Source organism: Phascolarctos cinereus, unplaced genomic scaffold, assembly GCF_003287225.1.
Source record: "Phascolarctos cinereus isolate Bilbo 61053 unplaced genomic scaffold, phaCin_HiC Scaffold_4;HRSCAF=312, whole genome shotgun sequence".
Taxonomy (NCBI): domain Eukaryota; kingdom Metazoa; phylum Chordata; class Mammalia; order Diprotodontia; family Phascolarctidae; genus Phascolarctos; species Phascolarctos cinereus.
The window spans coordinates 597,719,087-597,740,013 of NW_027555847.1; the positions used below are offsets into that span (position 1 = coordinate 597,719,087).

Here is a 20,927-nt window from a genome sequence, read left to right on the forward strand (position 1 = left end):
CCATGGAACAGCTAATAGATCATTTTGACTAGACTCCAGAGTGTGTGAAAGGGAATAAATAAAATGATCAGTTCCGGGAGTTTTCCACAGGGAGCCAGTGAAGCTTCTGAGCAAGCTTTTTGCAAGATATTTTGGCAGTTGTGCAGAGGATAGATTGGAGAGAAAAGAGAGTAGAAGAAGAAAGACTGGTTAGGAGGTTATTGTAACAGTCAATGTGACAGGTCATGAGGACCTAAATTAGGATACTGAATGGAAGGAAAGGGATGGATGTCTGAGATGACAGAACTTGACAAGTGAGCAAATATGTGAGATAAGAGAGAAAAAACTCAATGATGACCCTGAGATTCTAGTGTGGGTAACTAGAAAGATGATGGTACTCTCAACAGATACAAAGAACTTTGGAAGAGGGACAAATGGGAATTCCATTTTGTGTATGGTGATTTTTGAGATGGCCAAAGGACATCCAGGTAGAGATGTCCCACAAAACTTGGTTGGTGATTCAGGACTAGAATTCATGAGATTAAGGTTGGAGTATGAGATTTGGGAGTCATCCTCATAGGGATGATAATTCCATCCATGGGAACTGATTACTTCACTAAGAGGGAGATTAGAGGGAAAGAAGAGACAAGAAGCTACTACAGAGCTTTGGAGTCATTTGCACTTAAGAGATGGGACATGAATGTTGATCCAAGAAAGGAAACTTAGGAGAGATCAAAAAGGATGGAGGAGAGCCAGGAAGAGCAATAAAAAGCCAAGAAGGAGATATTATAGAAGAAAAAGGAAAAGTACACTTTGTCAGATGCTTCAGAAAGGTCAATAAAGTTGAAGAATGAGGAAAGACCATTGAACAGAATGATCAATGAAAAGATCATTGGTATGTGGGACTGGGAGGAGAGAGGGAGGACGTTCTCCAAATAGGTTGGCTGCCCTCAAATGTCCCAGTGTAATTACAATCCATTTATCTCCTTATCAGAAGACTTCTTGGATCACTTTCTCCTGAATTCCTGCTATTAACTATACTCTCATTTGTCACTCTGACACATGTATAAGTCCTGTATCCCTAGGGAGACTGTAAACTCTGTGAGGACAGGTACTGTTTTATACCATGTCCCCTCCGAATCCATTTTACTTGTATACTGCCTATAGGATCTCCACTTATAAACTCCTTGAGGGTAGGGGTTATTTTATTTTTGTGTTTTCATCCCCTGGCCATGAACAGTGCCGAGTACATAGTAGGAGCTTTATGAATACTGTTAAGAGAATTAATTATTTGTAGCTTTTAGCTTCTGGGTAAATTGATGGCGTGTATGCAATTTTGAAATTTATTTAGATATTACTCTAAAAGGAAAAAAAAACTCAGCCACATCTCCATTTAAACTGCTTAGTCCACCATAGAGGAAGACTGGTTTGTTTTTTTTTTTTTGATTGTTTTGTTTTTCGTTCATGAGCAGCAAATTGGTCACAAGCATTACCTAACCAAATTCCTTGTCTATAGTTGACATTCAACATTTATTGAATGGATCAGTGAACAAAGTGAACATATGTGTATAGTACTGCCTGGGCTGAATTTCTGTAATGCTCTCTGTCCTCTCCTCCAAGTCTTATTTCCCCGGCTTCTTTTAAGGCTCAGCTAAAATCTTACCTACTACACAAGATCTTTTCTGATTTGCCAGTTGCCAGTACCTTCCCCTTTGATATTATCTACCATCTAGCTATTATACCCTGTATATATTGAATTATTTACCTATTGTTTCCTCCATTAGAATTTGGGCTCCTTGAAGGCAGGAGCTGTTGTTTTTTCCCTTTCTTTGATTCCCTAGAGCTTATCCCAGTGCCCAGCACATATAACTGCTTATTAATAATGCTTTTTGAGTGACTGATTGATCTGTGATGAGGGGATCCAAATGTGAAGAATCATTTCTGCCCTCACAAAATCTTCAATCTAATTGGGAGTATATGACTAATACTGCCTGAGGTAATTAGAACTAGAAAAGGTGGGCTGTAATTTAATGTTAAATTTAGCTTGATACAAACTCTCAGCACTTCAGTAGTTGCAAGGAGAGAGAGATCAGTGTGGGCTTTGGTAAGGAAAGGGTGCGTTTGGAAGTGATCATTCTGCTGTTTCTTATGAAATTGCTACAGGGTGAATATTATCAAATTTCAGTAGAACATTGCTGCATCCTACCTGACAGCACTTTTGGAAATATGGCCTGTTTTAGATCAAGACAAAGAATCTTCTTCCTCAATAATTGAGAAAAGATTTACATGACTTCCATATCAAAATGACTTTCATATAAATATACATTAAGAACATTTTGATATTTTTAGTGACGAAGGATTGACCAGTATGCTTCCTAGTAATGGATGCTATTAACACATTTATCTTAAAAATATCATAATTCTAAGGCCTAGCATATAAATACTGAAATTTATTTTAAGCATAGCCTTGGCTGCATTCCGTGATTGGTATTCAGTGCTAGTGAGGAACTAATCAGCTAAGTACCATAATCCTCCTTATAGGGAACATTCTTAATTGACCTCTAACTATATACAGCACATAGTAACAGCATTAAAGAGTAAACTCCGATCCAACAGTTCGACCACTGGGCTATCCCTGGGGCATGTTATGCCTAGATCCTGGAATTTGTGATTATTTTATACTAAACTTTTTGAAAAATAGTCTATTGGGAGAAATAAAAAGATTGTAAGCAAGTAGGGACTTTTCCATCACCTGATTAAGTCCTGTTCATATGATTTTACTGGAGCTAGAAGGATTAAATGAAAGCACTGCTGGGCACAGGCATTGATGTATTCTCCTGGATATGATGCTTCATGCTCGACAGATGTGCACGGGTTTATCAAAAGGTAAAATAGTAAAGAAATGAACTAAATTTGCCTTATGAAAAAAGTAATGTGAGATTTCTCCTTTCAGTTATATTTGATGATTAAGGATGCCACCAGTTTGCTTAATTAAAACTTTTGGTAGCAATTAAAAAAAACTTGTCTATTTTATGTTTTGCAGAATCTTGTATTTCTGTCAAATGCTTAGAAAAGCATACTTTAATACCTTCACATTTTAGAATTTATTTGCAAAGTAGGGTTTTTTTTAAATGCATACATTGCAGAATTATAGTAATGGAATGTGATCTTAATTCTTACAATATCAATGATTCATAACTTGTGCAATTTTATTCCTATTGATGTATTTTCCAAGATTGTTAGCTATTCCAAGCATTGCTTTTACTCTAAAATTTTTTTAATCCATTAGAAAGTTCTAAATGAGGTCCTATTAATTGGGATTATAAGGAATAAATCTGGTATAAGGAATACAATTTTAAAAGTGGGTCTTAGATTAGTGGGTGTTAGAAAAACCGGTTTTATGCAAAATGTGCTTTGACAGAATATTGTCACTGATTCTGAGGGTGACCATTTTTCAAAAATCTTCATAAAAATATATAAAATCAAGAGTTTTATTTGGAATTGGATAAAATAAATAAAATGGCACAGGCTGTAATTCCTAAGATGGAAATGAAGGGAAATAACTTAAAAATTAAATAAATTACAAAGTATATAAATTGTTGAAGTGATAAAATATGAGAGTTGTAATTGCTTTTAATTTTTAGCTGGAAAAAAGTTTATTGGGAAAATCCTCTAGGAGACTTTATGAAATTTTTCAATGTGAAATCTCAAAGAGACCATTAATTGTTACATACATATTTGTAACATGAGCATAATATGCATGGCATAGTGACTACTAGAAAACATAAAAATGAGACAGACCAAAGTGAATGGCTCATTTGAAGGAGATGGTTAAGAATACCATGAATGATTTGGCTGGGAAGTACAAAGTAAAAGCTGCGAGCAGACCAAGTTATAAAATGAAGCAGATTTCTGAGGATGATGTTTTTGTGTGGGTGGGTGGGAGATGAAGGGGCAGTTCATGCCATTTACTATGTCATGGAGGCAATGAAGTGATTGCCAGTTAAGACTTTTTTTTTTGTTTTCTAAGCAGAAAACTGACAGAAAAAAAATGATCATTTTGGAAATGGAAGTGTCAGTAGTTAGGCAGACATGAGACAAAAAAGGTGTGGAGGTAGAATAGAAAGCAAATGGGAATTATACATGTGGGAATAAAGGAAAGCAGTTTGATTTAGGTATTTTGTGATGGAAAAGTTGAGGTAAAGTTAGCTCTAATAAAATAAAAAGAGAAAAAAAGATGCTAAAACCAGTTTTAAAGTTGTTTTTGAATAACAGGAAGGAGAGAGAGCGTTGTTTGAATATGAGAATGATGAAAACTTGTCCCATTATTCATAGTTGTTAATGATAATAATAATATTGAGAAGTGGAAAGGGATATGAAGTTGTGGAGTTGAATATACATGGTACTACCAAATCCCATTGTGCAACATATATATATATATATATAATATATGTATATATATATATGTATATATATATATACATATACATATATATATGTAATGTTTTAGATATGATCTTTTAAACCTAAAGAAAGTCTTTATTTTCAGATTGCAAAACTAATTTTAGAAAGTTGTTTTCCTGAAAAAAATGAAATATTCTATTGTGACTGCAAAATTTTTTCAAGTTTTAATTTAGTGGATAGAAATGATATTCTAAACTGGAAAGAATCTCTTCTTATAATCTGTTTGGACCTTTTCTTTATACTCATTACATTCTACTTTGTATTATAATTATTTGTAAAAACGTCTGTTTCACTTGTTAGACTGCAGACTCCTTAAGAGAGTGAGCAGAAGCCATACCATATTTCAGCTTGGCATTCTTGGCCTTACCCAACTACGATTCCTTAGCCACAGGTCTGATCCTTTTCCTCCCCTGCTTCAGAAGCTTCAGTTTCTCTTTATTGCCTCTAGAACAAAATAAAAATATCTCTGACATTTAAAGCCCTTCGCAACCTGACTTCATCTTCTCATTACAGGCTCATGGCACATTATTCCCCTTCACGCATTCTACATGCCAGTCAAGCTCTTGTGCTTGCTCTCCATATGAAACATGCTCTCTCTGGCCTTTGTGCTTTAATATGAGCTATTCCTCAAGCTTGGAGTGTACTATTCTTCTCTGCTTTACAGAGCCCCTGACTTCCCTAAATGCTCTGCAAAAATTCTACCTCTTATATGAGGCCTACCATGATCCCCATGAATTCTTAGTGTCCTTCCCACAGAAGTTAACTTATTTATATTTACTCATATGTGTACATTACTTTCACTCAATAGCATGTAAGCTCTTCAGAGAGGCAAACAAAGGAGTTGTTTTTATAAATACAATAGCAACCAAAAAAATCATCATTTTATGGGACATCTGGTCATTTGTAATTACAATGCTCATGACAAGTGTAGAATCATGACAGTTCAGGTCCCCAAAGCATAGTTATGTCCCTCAGGACTCTAGAAGTAGGTGAACCTGAGGGGTTGAGAGGTTTTTTTTTTAATGCCATAACTCATAAGTCTGCATCGCTGTGCTTTCCCTCACCATGAATATCAGTTGATATAATTAGTATGTCAAAGATAATTAGCTTTTAGAATACAGTATTTACTAAGATGATATGGTACAAGCATTTGGTATAAGACATCCCCCCAAAAGTCTATGATACACTCTCCCACTGCCAAGTATACATACCAAGTTCATGGGGAGGTGGGCTTAAGCAGAGCACTTATGGGACAAAGGGATAATGACATGGCTCCTGGTTAATGGAAGTCCTTTCCCCCCCCTTTGTGGAGTAGATACTCATGAAGTTCCCCTTAACCATGCTGCAGTTTTCTTTTTTTAAATTAATTTGTTTATTTTTAGTTTTCAAAATTCGCTTCCACAAGAGCTTGAATTCCAAATTTTCTCCCTTCCTCCCTCCCCACCCACCCTCATTGAGAAGCAAGCAACTTGATATAGGTTGTACATGTGTAGTTATGCAAAACACTTCCATAGTAGTCATGTTGTGAAAAACTAAGTATATTTCCCTTAATCCTATCCTGCCCCCATTTATTCTGTTTTCTCTTTTGAACGTGTCACTCCTCAGAAATGTTTGCTTCTGATTACCCCCTCCTCCAATCTGCCTTCCCCTCTATAATCTCCCTGCTCTCTTGTCCCCTTTTCCCTCTATTTTCATGTAGGGTAAGATAGATTTCCATACCCAGTTGAATGTGTATGTTATTCCCTCCTTAAGCCAAAGCTGATGAGAATAAGATCCACTCATTCCCTCTCACCTTCTCCAGTTTCCCCTTCACTGTAAAAGCCTTTTCTTGTCTGTTTTATGTGAGATAATTTACCCCATTCTACCTCTCCCTTTCTCCTTCTCCCAGTATAATCCTCTCTTATGCTTTAATTTTATTCTCCAGATATCACCCCTTCATCTTCAACTCACCCTGTGCCCTCTATCTATCTATCTATCTATCTATCTATCTATCTATCTATCTATCTGTCTGTCTGTCTGTCTGTCTGTCTGTCTGTCTGTCTGTCTGTCTGTCTGTCTATCTATCTATCTATCTATCTATCTATCTATCTATCTATCTATCTATCTATGCATACATATAATTTTTTCCCTCCAACTACCCTAATACTGACAGAGGTCTCATGAGTTAGAAATATCGTCTTTCCATGCAGGAATGTAAATAGTCCCCTTAATAAGTCCCTTATGATTTCTCTGTCCTGTTTACCTCTTCATGTTTCACTTGAGTCTTGTATTTGAAAGTCAGATTTTCTATTCAGCTGTGGTCTTTTCATGAAGAATGCTTGAAAGTCCTCTGTTTCACTGAATGTCCATTTTTCCCCTGAAGGATCATACTCAGTTTTGCTGGGTAGGTGATCCTTGGTTGTAATCCTTTCTCCTTTGCCCTCTGGTATATTCTCTTCTAAGACCTCTGGTCCCTTAATGTAGAAGCTGCTAAATCTTGTGTTATCCTGATTGTGTTTTCACAGTATTTGAATTGTTTCTTTCTGGCTGCTTGCAATATTTTCTCCTTGACCTGGGAACTCTGGAATTTGGCTATAATATTCCTAGGAGTTTTCCTTTAGGAATCTTTTTCAGGAGGTGATCAGTGGATTCCTTCAATTTCAATTTTGCCTTCTGGTTCTAAAATATCAGGACAGTTTTCCTTGATAATTTCTTGAAAGATGATGTCTTTTTTTTCATCATGGCTTTCAGATAGTCCAATGATTTTAAAATTATCTCTCCTGGATATATTTTCCAAGTCAGCTGATTTTCCAATGAGATATTTCACATTGTTTTCTGTTTTTCCTTTCTTTTGGTTTTGTTTTAGAATGTCTTGATTTCTCATAAAGTCACTGACTTCCAATTGTTCCATTCTAATTTTGAAGGAAGTATTTTCTTTAGTAAGCTTTTGGACTTCCTTTTCCATTTGGCCAATTTTGCTGTTTAGGGCATTCTTCTCCTCACTGGCTTTTTGGACCTCTTTTTCCATTTGGGTTAGGCTATTTTTTAGAGTGTTATTTTCTTCAGTATTTTTGGGGGGTTCTCCTTTAGCAAGCTGTTGACTTGTTTTTCATGATTTTCTTGCATCACTCTCATTTCTCTTCCCAGTTTTTCCTCTACTTCTCTTACTTGCTTCTCAAATTCCTTTTTGAGCTTTTCCATGGCCTGTAACCAATTTATATTTTTCTTGGAGGATTTAGATGTAGGAGCTTTGACTTTGTTGTCTTCTTCTGGTTGTATGTTTTGATCTTCTTTGTCTCCAAAGAAAGATTCTGTGATCTGACTTTTTTTGCAAGGTTTGCTCATGACCCCAGCCAATTACTTGAGTTATAAACTCTTTGTTAAGGTAGGGTCTGTTTCCAGTGTGGAGAATGTACTGCCCCAAGCTTCAGGGGTTTTGTGCAGCTGTTTTCAGAGATACTTCCAGGGACCTGTAAATTTTCATTTCTTCCAAGGTGGTATGATAAGGGGCAAGGTGTTTACTCCTTTTCTGGCCTGTTCTCTGGTCTATGAGTGACCACAAGCACTCTTTTCTGCCTTGAAACTGTGAGAAGGATTCTCTCCACTACTGCCACAAGCTCCACCACATCAATTCTCCTCCTCACCCCAGGACTGCCACCCAGAACTGTGACCCAGAAGTAAGCACAGGCAAAGCAAAGAGAGTCCTGCACCAGCAAAGAGATCCCTGCAATCCCCCTCTGATCAGCCACTTGATTTCCCCTCAGTTGCTGGGCCCAGAGCTTTGGAAGCAGCTGCTGCCCCACACTGTGGGGCTGAAATGGAGCTTCTTTCTCTTCGCAGTCACAGACTTTTCCTACTGACCTTTTAAGTTGTCTTTGGCATTCGTGAGTTGAGAAGTCTGGAAACCACCACAGCTGCCTGTGATTCAGTCCTTTGAGGGCTGCTTCAGGTTCACTGAGACCTGTGTGCCCACGCTGAACTGTGCTCCTCCCCCCACCCGGCGTGATATATGTTTCCAGTCAACCATCCAGGTTGTCTTAGGCTGGAAATTTGTTTCACTCTGTCTTTTTGTGGGTTCTGCTGCTTTAGAATTTGTTTAGAGCCATTTTTACAGGTGTTTGGAGGGGTTTGGGGGAGAGTTCAAACAAGTCACTGCTTTTACTCTGCCATCTTAGCTCCCAGCTATGCTGCAGTTTTCTACTGGGCCTGCCTTAGAACCTTGATTCTCTTTTTCCTCATCATATCCAGTCTGTTTTTGGCACCTGATGAAGACACTCCTGCCAGCCATTCCTGTCCCAGGAATAACACTAAAATGCTCATGGGAAGATGGGAAACACAGACCCTTTGAGGATCACAAGGTCCCATAATGGATAGAGCACTGGTCCTGAAATCAGGAAGACCTGAGTTCAGACACTTACTACTTGTGCAACCCTGGGCAAATCACTTCACCTTTGCTGAACTATAAAATGGGGATAATAACAGCACCTACCTCCCAGGCTATTATGAGAATCAAATGAAACAATATTCCTAAAGTGCTCTGCACAGGACCTGGCACATAATAGGTGCTGGATAAAGGCTTGTTCTCTTCCATAGTTATAAATGAGTTGTAAGTTGGATTTTCTTACACCAGGAGTTCCCTAAGCTGACAAAATCATAGATCTTTCCTTTTGTGCATGTACAATTCACTGTTCTAGATGCTGGATACATAATGAGATAAAGGAAAGTTAATCCTTCCACCATTTCATTTTACAGTTGAGTAAATTGACACCAGCCAGGTTAAGTTACTGGTTTAAGGTTGCAGAGCTACCTCCAGGTCTTGAAGCCCAGTTTTCTGACCAATAAACTGACTGGAAAGTCCAGCATTTTGAAGTCATCTCCAGGAGACTGCTCTACTTAATCATCCACCTCTCTTCAACTCTTTCCTCTCCTCCCCTGTCCCCCATAATCATCTTCAACCTATCTCTAATTGCTCATTCCCTGCTGCCTACAAACATGCTCAAATTTCCCTCATCCTTAAAAAAAATCTGCACTACATTCTACCATCCCCTCAAGCTATCATCCTATATCTCTCATCCCTTTTCTCAGCCAAACTCCTGGGGGAAAAAAAATCTGTCCACAAATTGCCTCCATTTCATGTATTCAAAATCACTTCTTAGCCATTTTTACTCAGACTTCTGTCCTCATCATTCAACTGAAACTGCTCTCTCCAAAGATATCTTAATTCCCAGTCCTTATCCTCCATGTCCTCTCTGTTATGTTTGACACTCAAAAACTACCTTCTCCTTGATTTTCTTGTTCTCTTTTGGCTGCACTTTCTCAATCTCCTTTGATGGCTCATTGTCCACATCGTACTCTCATCCTGTGAATGTATCCCATGGCTCTGGACCTGCTTTCCCTTTTCTCTGTACACTATCTTTTGGCCACTTTAGCTACTTGTTTAACTATCATTTCTAGGCAACTGATTCCCTGGTTTATATTCCCAGTACATCCCAATATAGTACCGATCACTTTTATGACTCCCAAATCACTAATTGCCTATTGGATATTTCACACTGGATGTTTTAGAGAATCTTAGATTCAACATGTCCAAAACAGAAGTCATTATCTTTTCTTGCAAATCCCGTCTTCTACCAAACTTCCTTATTTCTGTCGAGAGCATTACTATTCTTCTAGTGTCATAGCCTCATAAACCTAATGTTATCTTCAACTCCTCATTCTTCCTAATCTTACAGTTTCTACCAACATGGCATTTCTTACATCTGACCACTGTTCTCTGTTCACATAGCTACCACCCTAGTTCAGTATGAAGGCACAGAGAAGGGAGAGGAATGCCTAATGTGAGAAGAAGAGAGAAAGCCAGTTAGGGTAGATTGTAGAGTATTGGAAGGGAAGTACTAGAAAATGAGGCTGAAAAGGAAGGTTGGGGTCAAGTTGTGAAGGGTTTTCTAAGCCATAAAAGTTTATATTTTGTCCTAGCAGAAACAGAGAGTAACTAGATTTTATTGAGTAGGGGAATGACATGATCAGATTTGTACTTAAAGAAAAAATAGATTTTTTTGTAGCTGTGTGGAGGATTGGTTAGAATAGGGAAAGGCTTAAAGCAAGGACACTAATCAGGAAAAAACTTCAGTGGTCCAGGTGAAGGATGATGAGGTTCTGTACTAAGGTAGTGGGTCCTTTCACCTGATAGAATGAAAGCTTTTTGAGAACAAGAATAATAAGATTTTTGTGTTCATATCCCCAGTGCATAACTGTGCCTGGCATGTGGTGTCTAATCAATGCTTATTGATTGATTTTGTCAGGAATAAGAAGAAAATTCTGGTGCCTAAGAGAAAGAAAATACATATTGTTTTCTCTTAAGATGCAATTTAAAAAATCCTGTAGTAAGGTCATATACTTTTAAATATTTTGAGTAGAAAAGTACTTTGAGTAGAAAGTCACATTTCTCTTCATTTTCTGCAACCGTGGTATCTAATTACAAACAGCAAATCTTTCAAAAAATATTTTTTGTCTTCTTTTTTCTTTCTTCTGAAGCCTGATGAAAAATTTATTCTTGACTTACAATGTTAACAGTAATTGAGGGTCACTAAACAGTAGATTCCTATCTTAGTAATTCATTTTTAGTTTAAATAAATTTAATTATAGTCAATCTTAACAAACCATTACTGAGTCTACAATGAGTTATAAGCACTAGATAAATCTTTGTTGAATAGATGAATAAATTCAAAGCACCTGATGCAGAGACTCTAATGGACAGTTAAAGTTTAGGCAAACCAGAGGCCCATCCTCATTGAGCTTACAGTCTAATAGGGAGAAAAGACACATATACAAATGACAATAATATACAATGATACATTGGATAAGCATGCTATCGATAACCTTTCTTCCATGTAATTAGTAAACATATTCAACAGAACAGAACACTACCATGGTTGGACTCTTGATGAACTCCATTTAGGGATAAGTACATTAAAGAAGCACAAAACAAGGTATTTCAACCATCCTAGGAGAGGATTATTCATAACAATAGATAAGAAGAGAAGACTTCATGGAGAAAGAGACATTTGAGTTGAAAAAGTAGTGGATAAGCATTTAATTGGGAGAAAAAGGGTATAAACTCCTTGAAATCTGGAATTCTTTTGTTTTTGTCTTTGTATGACCTAGTAGTGTCTTGCACATAGTAGGGATTTGATAGGGTTTTGTGAATTGAACAATGTAAGCAAAGGCATGGAGAGAGTAAGACACAGGAAGAGTTCACAGAGACTGTTTAGCTACAGTATGGAGTAGATGGAAGAGAGCAATGTAAAAACAGTCTGGGAAGATAGGGAAATGACAGGTTTTGAACAGCCTTGAGTTCCAAACAAAGGAGTTTGAATTCTACTTACTGGGCAATATGGAACCATTGGATATTTTGGGCAGATGAGTGACAGGATCAGATCTATAGATATGGAAGTTAAGCCTGGCAGCAGTATGAAAGATGAATAGGGTGAAGGAGAGCCTAGGAGGCAGGTGACAATGAGAGTTTATATTAGGGTTGTGGCAGTGCAGCTAGAGAAGAGAGAACAGATGGGAGACAAGCTGCCAAAATAGAATTGACAGAACTTCGTAACTGACTTCAATTTGAGATGTGAAGGAAAACAGGAGCATTAATAATGAGGCTTCTGACATTGACAATGAGTGGTGGTGCCACAGTTAGAAATAGAGAAGTTGTAAAGAAGAGCAGGTGTATAAAGGGAAGATAACATGCTCAGTTTTATACATGAAGTTAAGTCAATCATACCTAGAAATACAATATAAATTATGTTAAAATACAATATGATTCATGTTATTTTAAAAAATCAATATTATCATTTATAATCTGGAATAGGTTCAAAACTAGCATTTATTGAGTGTCCACCACATATGATTTTGCTATATCACATGGGTACAAAGAAGTCAAAGGTAAAAATCTTTAGTTCCCAGGACTTTATAGTCTACTTGGGCATGTAATATTTTGTTTTTTTGGTCTGGATCTGTAATTTCATTGATATAGGGACTCCTAGTGAGGAAGTCTTTGAACTAGTACAGTTTAGCAACTTCTAAGCAGCCCATAGACTTAGAGAGTTACCCAGGAGGCACCAAGAGTCTAAGCAGTGTGCCCAGGGTCACATAGCTCCAACAAAATGCAACAATTAAAGAATTATACAAGGTAGGGTATAATCAAGAGTTTCCAAGTTAATAGAGATTTAGAGAAGGAAGCTCATGAATTAATGAATGAAAAGACATTTATTAATTGCTTACTGTGTGTAAAACACTGTGCTAAGTGCTAAGGATACAATTAGAAAAGCAAGATAGTATTTGCTCTGAAAGCTAACTTTTCAATAGGGAGACACAATCCATTAAAGAAGGTTCAGCTAGAGTGTAGATGGAAACATGGAAGCAGTTGACCAATGGAGTTGGTTAATATGATATACTTAATGGCATAACTATAAGCACTATATAGTGGAAAAATAGTTCAATAATCATGTTATAAAAGTACTTACTTTCAGCTGAATGAAATTAATATTGATGACATTTCTATTATGATATGACTATTTTTAAATGTTTTACCTTTCCCCAATTACATGTAAAAACAATTTTTAACACTCATTTTTAAAAATATTGAGTTTCAAATTCTCTCCCTTCCTCTCTCCCATCCCCCCTCTGGGACAGTAAGCAATCTGATATGTTAAGTATGTGCAATTGTATAAAGCATATTTCCATATTAATGACTGTCTTTTAATCAGAAAAGTAGAGCATAACTTCTTTTGAATTGATATGTGATTGATTTTTAATATTACTTCTATTTTGTGAATCACCATGACATAAAGAAATGTGATCGTCACTCTTCTTACCTTCTATTTTCTTTGACTACCTAGGAAAAGGAGCCCATCAATATCCAGAGAACAGAATATAAGATACGATCAACAGGAAGAGAGAGACGAATATTCCCAGTATGCTACATCAGACAGTGCAATGCCTAGATCTCCTTCAGATTATGCTGAAAGGAGATCTCATCATGGACCTCAATTATTTGAAGAACCTGACCATGTAGATTATAGGGACTCCAACAGGAGAAGTCGTAGACGTTCCAAAGAGTATATAGATGATGAGGATGTGGAGAATAGGGATGAATATGAAAGGCAAAGGAGGGAAGAGGAATACCAAGCACGTTACCGAAGTGACCCTAATTTGGCTCGTTACCCAGTAAAGCCACAGCCTTATGAAGAACAAATGCGTATCCATGCTGAGGTGTCCCGAGCACGACACGAGCGAAGGCATAGTGATGTTTCACTGGCCAATACGGAACTTGAAGATTCTAGGATTCCTGTGCTAAGAATGGAACGGCCATCAAGGCAAAGATCCACATCAGAGCGCAGGGCAGCCATGGAAAACCAGCGCTCTTATTCAATGGAAAGAACTCGAGAGACTCAGGGACCCAGTCCTAATCGTCAGAGGACCTCAAATCATAGTCCTCCTACCCCTCGGAGGAGTCCAATCCCTATTGATAGACCTGATATGAGGCGTACTGACTCATTAAGGAAACCACACCACTTAGATCCCAGTTCTGCTGTCCGGAAAACAAAACGTGAAAAAATGGAAACCATGTTAAGGAATGATTCCCTCAGCTCAGATCAGTCTGAGTCAGTAAGACCTCCACCACCAAAGCCTCATAAAACAAAGAAAGGTGGTAAAATGCGGCAGGTTTCCTTGAGTAGCTCAGAAGAGGAGTTGGCTTCTACACCAGAATACACAAGCTGTGATGATGTTGAGATTGAGAGTGAGAGTGTAAGTGAAAAAGGTAAGTTCTATATTTTAATCAAGTGTGCTCCCACAGTTATTCACTGATTACATATTAATTTCCCTGCTTTGATTTTGTGGATTGGTTAAATATTTCAGCCAGAATTCTCTCAATTTTTAAAAATCACAATGTAAATACAACTTATTTTAAAATCTTAGGTCTCAGATTGGTCTGAGGAAGAACATTTCAAGTCATATAAAAAGTGTTGTTAAAACATGTATGTGACAGTGTTCAAAGTCAAGGGAAGCTCCTCTGATTTCAGTTAGTCTCTGTATTAAGTGATTGACCATTTACTTCTTTAACATGATTGTGTACTTGTGTAAACTTATTTTTGTTGAATTTTAATGATATTTATTTACATTTAATGTGATTCTGTAGTTAAAGGAGGACATCAAGGTCAGCATCTATAGTGATCAGCTCACCCCAGAGTGCAGAATAATTTCATTTACGTAAACAGCAGCAATGTCTCCAAAAACCTAAACTTTCTTATATGTCTGAAAAATAGAACAGAAAAAAATAGATTCTTTTCTTTCTGGGGGCGTTTAAATGTAAGGTTGTATAGAAGATGAAGAAGGATGATAAGCTGCTTTCCCAAGGTCTCACCCATCCCTGAGATTCCCTCTTGAACTAATGCCTTCATTTCTTACATAAAATTTATGAAAAAGTTGAAACATTAATTTTGGCTAAATTTATTGTGGGGTTGGTCATTTGTTGCATAGGATACAATAAGAAAAGATAAAGGTTATAAAACAGTAATGGCGATAATACATTTCTAAATTATACTTGCTATTTCCATGATGTTTTATAACTTTTAAAGTTCTTTTATATTCATTTTCTCATTTGATTCCTACCGCAATCTTTCCAAGTAGCCCAAGCAGGTAAATTGTATTTTCTGTATGCAATTAAACCATGTACAAATTGCCACTACATTAGGTAAACACACAAAAAAATCTAAATGTCTTTCATGGTACTATTCTTACTTTGACAGTTCCTGGGTTCCTTAGCTTTATTCCTTTTTTTTTTTTTTGGCTAGGCAATGGTGTTAAGTGACTTGCTCAGGGTCACACAGCTAGTGAGCATTATGTATCTGAGGCTGGATTTGAACTCAGGTCCATCCTGACTCCAGGGCTGGCTCTATCCACTGCACCACCTAGCTGCCCCCTTAGCTTTATTCCTAAGAGATGACTTTGGATGACAGTGAACAACAAAGAGGAAGTGTAGTATACTGTAATTTCACTTTGGAAAGAAAACTAAATAAAACAATCCTTCCCTATATTAGAATTGTATGGGCAAGAGTGTTCATGTTACAGTACTGAGGTCACCCTACATCCTCACTGTTAATTAATATGGTAAATGTGACGTGGTTTTCTCAGGTGATCTGACAAAAATCAGTCAGTCAACAAATATTTATTAAAAACTAGGCACTTTGCAAAATTCTGAAAGTCCAGAGAAAGCAAAAAAAAAATCAAACAAAAATGCTCTTTTCCCTCTAGAAGCTCAAATTCTAAAGAAGGAGACATAAAAATAAATAGTTACATTCAAGGTATAGACAATGTAAATGAAGGGTAATGTCAGAGTGCCAGTGTGCAGATAAACATAGAGAAGGGGTTGTGTATGAAAGATGTGAAGGTCGAAATAAGATCTGACCACGGATTAGATATGTGGGGTGAGGGAGAGTGAGGATTCAATGAGGACATTGATGCTGCCAGCCTGGGTAATTGGAAAGATGGTAGTGCCTTTAAATATAATAGGAAAAGAGGAAGAAGAGATAGTTTGGGGGAAAGATAATTAGTTCTCTTTTAGACATATTGAGTTTGAGATGCTGATGAAAATCCAATTGAAATGTTCAAAAGGCAGTTGGTGGTATGAGATTGGAGTTCAGGAGAGGGATCAGGGCTGGATATATAGATCTGAGAATCATTTGCATAGAGAGAATAATTTAACATATGGGAGTGAGGGACAAGAGAAGAGGTCCAGAGTCTTGGGAGAGACCCACACTTAGTGACATGACCTGGATTAAGATCCAGTAGAGGATGTTGATTAGAGATTAGATTTATAAGAAGAAAACTAGGGAGAACATTGCCAAAAAAACTTAGACAGGAGAGAACTTCAAGAAGACGATTAACAATGTCAAATGTTCCAGGACAAGAAGATTGAGAAAGAATTGAGAAGAGGCTGTTGGATTTGACAATCAAGAGATAATTGGTAATTTTCGAGACAGCAGTTTCAATTAAATAATTAAATAGTCAGTCTGAGTTCTTGTGTCCTTGGAGGAAGAGGTATTTATCTATCCTACTTTTATAAAGTCCCAAGGATTGTGATTTCATAACCAAACTTGTTGGTATGTTTTAGTGTTTCATCATACCTATGGTATGGTTCAGTCTTCATTTTTCCTGACTTGTTCCTGTATTTGACTCTGTTGACCCACCCCAGCATCCTGGATACTCTCTCTTTTTAAAGTTTTTTTTTTTTTCTCTATTCTCTCCTGGTTCTCTGCCTACTAGTCTGACCAACCCCCAGGCTCCTTTGCTAGGTCATCATCCGTTTCACTCTCCCTGTTTGTGAGCATTCCCCGAGGTTCTGTCCTAGGTCTTCTCTTCTCCCTTTATATATTCAGTAACTTTATAAGCTCCCATGTGTTTAACTGTCATTTTTATGCAAATGACTCCTAGATCTGTGTCTCAGTCTCAGCCTTTTTTTCTGAGCTTAAGCCCCATATCACCAATTGTCTTTTGGGACAGACTTGATGTCCTGGGGGCATCTTATACCTAACTTGTCTACAGATACTTTCCGTTTATTCACTTTATAGTTATATGGCATAAATTTGTATGTGCACTTGTGCTGTTCCCCCATTAGAATGTATGCTTCTTGTGAGTAGGGATTGTTTCATTCCTTGTAGTGGAATGCCCTGTGCCCAGTACAGTATTAGGCATATAGTTTAGAACTTGATAATTATTGATCGTGTTTAACCAAATTCTCTTTTGGTGCCCTTTTAGCTCATTTCTGACTTTGGTTATTTATTGAGCTAGAGAAGAAGGCATGGGCATTCTTCTTTTGATAATCACTATGCATTTGCAGATAGTCATCCTGGTAGCTTTTTCTTTTCCAGGATAAATAACTTCAACTCCTTCAAATTTCTCTTGCAGGAACATCATTTATATTCCTTTTTTATGTGCTCTCTTTTTGTTCTCAAAATCCTTTAAAAATATGCAAAGCAGAGCTGGACACTGCATTTTAGTTCTGAAGATAGCATCAGCCAAGGCCAAATATAGAAGGATTATTTCCAGACTCTTGCATGGCATAATCCAGTTTATATATCCCCATCTCATGTCCATTTCTTTTTTTACATAACAGCACTCTATTTCTGACTCACATTCAGCTTAATTTTCAAGTATTTTTTTCTTGCTGTCTTTATATCTAGCCACACTTTTTTCTTGTTGTTGTTGAGTTATTGATTATTTCTGTCATAGTTTATTGGCTAACCAATAGTCAATTGGACTTTATGGAGTTAACTCCAACTTGCTGGTCACTTTTGTTTTCTTAGATGTGATGAGTACCATCCTATTCTGTCTTCTGTAGGATGAAGAATACATTTCTACTTTTCTTGATCAAGGCTCATGATAAAAAAAAGAATGAAATGCTCTTAGTCCTATCACTACATCTGTTCTTCAAACTGATGCAGTTACTGATAAGAATAATTTAGATATGATTACCAGTCAGTATACCACTAACTAGATACTTTTAAAAACTGAACCTTAATTTCATTGGCAGGGAAACTTCCAGTTAAGAAAACTACCTTTCCTAATGCAGGTTGGCATCTTCCCTGAAACTTGCAGTCTCATAGAGCTAACTGGGGGTCCTGAGAGATTAAGTTCTTTGCCTAGTGTCACATTGCCAATATGTGTTAGAAGCAGAGTTCAGACACTGGTCTTCACATTTCCAGGGCCATCTTTCTGTTCAGTATACTACGCAGAATCTGAACTACATATTTGTTCTAGAAATAGTTTTCATACTGTGTTTTATGAAACCCAGTGGCACCACGAAGCATCTTTAGGAATTTTTTGAGAAAAAGAAAAACTGTGAGTATCAGAACAATTTTGATAGAGTTCATTACTCTGAGAACTGACCTTATTACTGTATTAGAGTTAGGATTTTAGGGAATGAAAAATAAGAAGTGAGCCAGCCATATAGACCATGTTTTCTTAGGTTGTTAATTAAATTTTCACTTATTTTGTAATATATCCATTTATTCAGAATTCATTTAATTAGTATTTATTGACTAATAAATCAAAGGGACAATGTTAGGTACCATGGAGGATACAAAGATGAGAACTTGAACAAATCATGTATCCTTTCAAGCCCTCCATTTCTTTATTTTTAAAAATAGAAGAATTGGATTAAATGACTTCTAAGATCCTTTGCAGTGCTAAGTGTATACTTCAGTGAGTAGGATACAATCCCTCCCCTAAAGGAGCTTATAGTCATAGAGAAGAAATTAGGCCACATATTCAAAATCTTGGTAGTATAAGTGCCACAAGGGCAATGCAAAATTGCTATGGGAATCATAGGAGAGGGATAGAGATTATATTCATGTCCCCCTCCATTATCTGTGTAACTTAGCATTCTAGCGTTCAAAGAAATTAATTTGTTCAGTTATGTTTTAGTTTTTCCAAAGCCTTATTGGTTACTTCTCAGTAACTTACATTTTTCTGGGTGGCTACCAATTGATTCTAGTGTTTTCCAGTTATTCTATTCAAATCAAGAAAAATTTATTAAGCACCTACAATCTGTTAAGCATTAGACTCCATTGATACAAAGATGAAAGGACATTTATTTGCCTTTACTTTAAAACTTTGTGCCTTTCTCTCATTTAAATTACAAGCATTTTCCTAAATTTAATTTTATTCTCATTTCCTTTTTGAGTCCCCCAAATGGCCATCCTGATTATTATGGCAATCCTAATTATTAGTGCCTTCAATACCCTAGGATGTTCATCATTTTGTTTTCCTGATTTGTATATATCTTGTGTTTTTAAACAATTAAACTGTTTTTCATCCTAGTCAGTGTTATATTGTGTCAAAAATGACATTTTCACAAAAATGATAAGTTGATTTTTTAAAAATTGAAGTCTCATTACCTTATTATCTGTGTCCATGAGTTGATTTAGAATGAGGTGACATTTGTTTTTGGTCCTTTCCTTTCTATGTTAACGCCCGCACTCAAAAATAATTCTTTAATGATATAAACTATTTCCTTCCTTCAACTTGTGTTTCATGTTATCTGTCCTTAGAGTCCAATTACCACTTTTTTTCATAGTTGCCTAAAGTAAAAGATTAAGCAGTTACTTTCTCTGACACCATTATTTTTAATATAAGGAATTATTTTTCATATTGGTATATGAATTTTATAGCATTACCTAAATTTTGGAATCTCAAAGTGTCCATAATACTTGTCTCTATGTGTTGTATGCATCTTGGCCTGACCCTGGAAACTTATGGAAGTCACAAATAACATAGTCTTAGTGTCCATGTGATTTAACATAGGATTACCTAAGTGAAGTGAAAATCTGGGCGACATTTAATCATTCTTTTATTCAATTCATTTCAAATTTTCAAGAAAAGAAATGCAGGCAGGCTGAAATCAACATTGAAAATAACATGCAACTGCCAAAAGATTTCAAAATTAATAACAGATGTTGCTCCTTGTATAATGGAAAAATCTTTTATTTTTGTCTCTAAGTGCTACCATAATGAGAGTGAATAATTTCTTATCTGAGTGGCAGTAGGAGGCAAAAATTGGAAGCAATTTGTCTCTATGCAGCAGTGAGCTTCACAATGCTTAATTTGATTGTCAGAGTTTCAAAAAATATAAGGTTTCTTTAAGCCTTTTTCTTTTTGTTCTTACGGGGTTTGGTAGGAATGGAAAGGGAAATAAGGGACCTCTAAAATTGCCAAAGGGTAAAAAAAATATAGGAATATAAAAATGCCTTTAATAAAGCAGTAAATTCCCCGTTCATGGAGGTCTTCAAAAAAAGGTCACACGACCATTTGCCAGGCTTTCATGGTTCAGGTAAAGGCCGGACTAAAATTATTAGAGAGGGGTTGTATGCTTTGCATAGGAATTAGCCAAGGCATGTTGTAGCAAAGTTCAGTAAGGATTATTATACTAAGTTACCTCTAAAGTCCTTTCAAAATTTAAAAGGCTATGGTTTTTTGAGGTTCTGTAACACAATACCTGCTAAAGAAGCAACACACTAAATGTTGTAACTTTAAATTCTGGGAAAATATTTCAAGAGGTGGGGTGTCTCCTTAAACTTTACTCATTGCAAATAAGCAATTTAACATCAACGATGATTTCTTCCTTTTGGGTTATGGCTTCTCTTCTCTTTCCCCTATTGAGCAAATAAAGCCTGGTTTTATTTAGTCGTAAGTGCTGGACTTGGATGGGACCAAAAGAGATCATCTGTTTTTTCCTGAGTCTAGTTAACGTCTGTGGGTTGACATCAACAATTGACTATCTCCTTGCTACTATCTAAAATTTCTTGTTATCTTTAATTAATGAAGTTACTGGAAATAGTCCTTAAAGATGACAATGATGAATTATAACATTCCATGAACACTAATAAATGGGGGAATTAATGAAAGAATGAATATCCATCGTTTGGTGGTATTTGAAGAATCTAGGA

General features: G+C 36.5%; 1 protein-coding gene across 7 annotated transcripts in view; it reads left to right on the plus strand.

Moving 5' to 3' along the window:
* Positions 1-20,927, plus strand: part of RIMS2 (regulating synaptic membrane exocytosis 2) — a 539,971-nt gene that overhangs the window by 49,313 nt on the left and 469,731 nt on the right. For all 7 annotated transcript variants that reach the window (XM_078153700.1, XM_020969889.1, XM_078153699.1 and 4 more), the window contains exon 2: positions 13,320-14,242. In XM_078153700.1, coding sequence (XP_078009826.1) covers positions 13,320-14,242 — 923 coding nt within the window. The remainder of the gene's footprint in view (positions 1-13,319; positions 14,243-20,927) is intronic.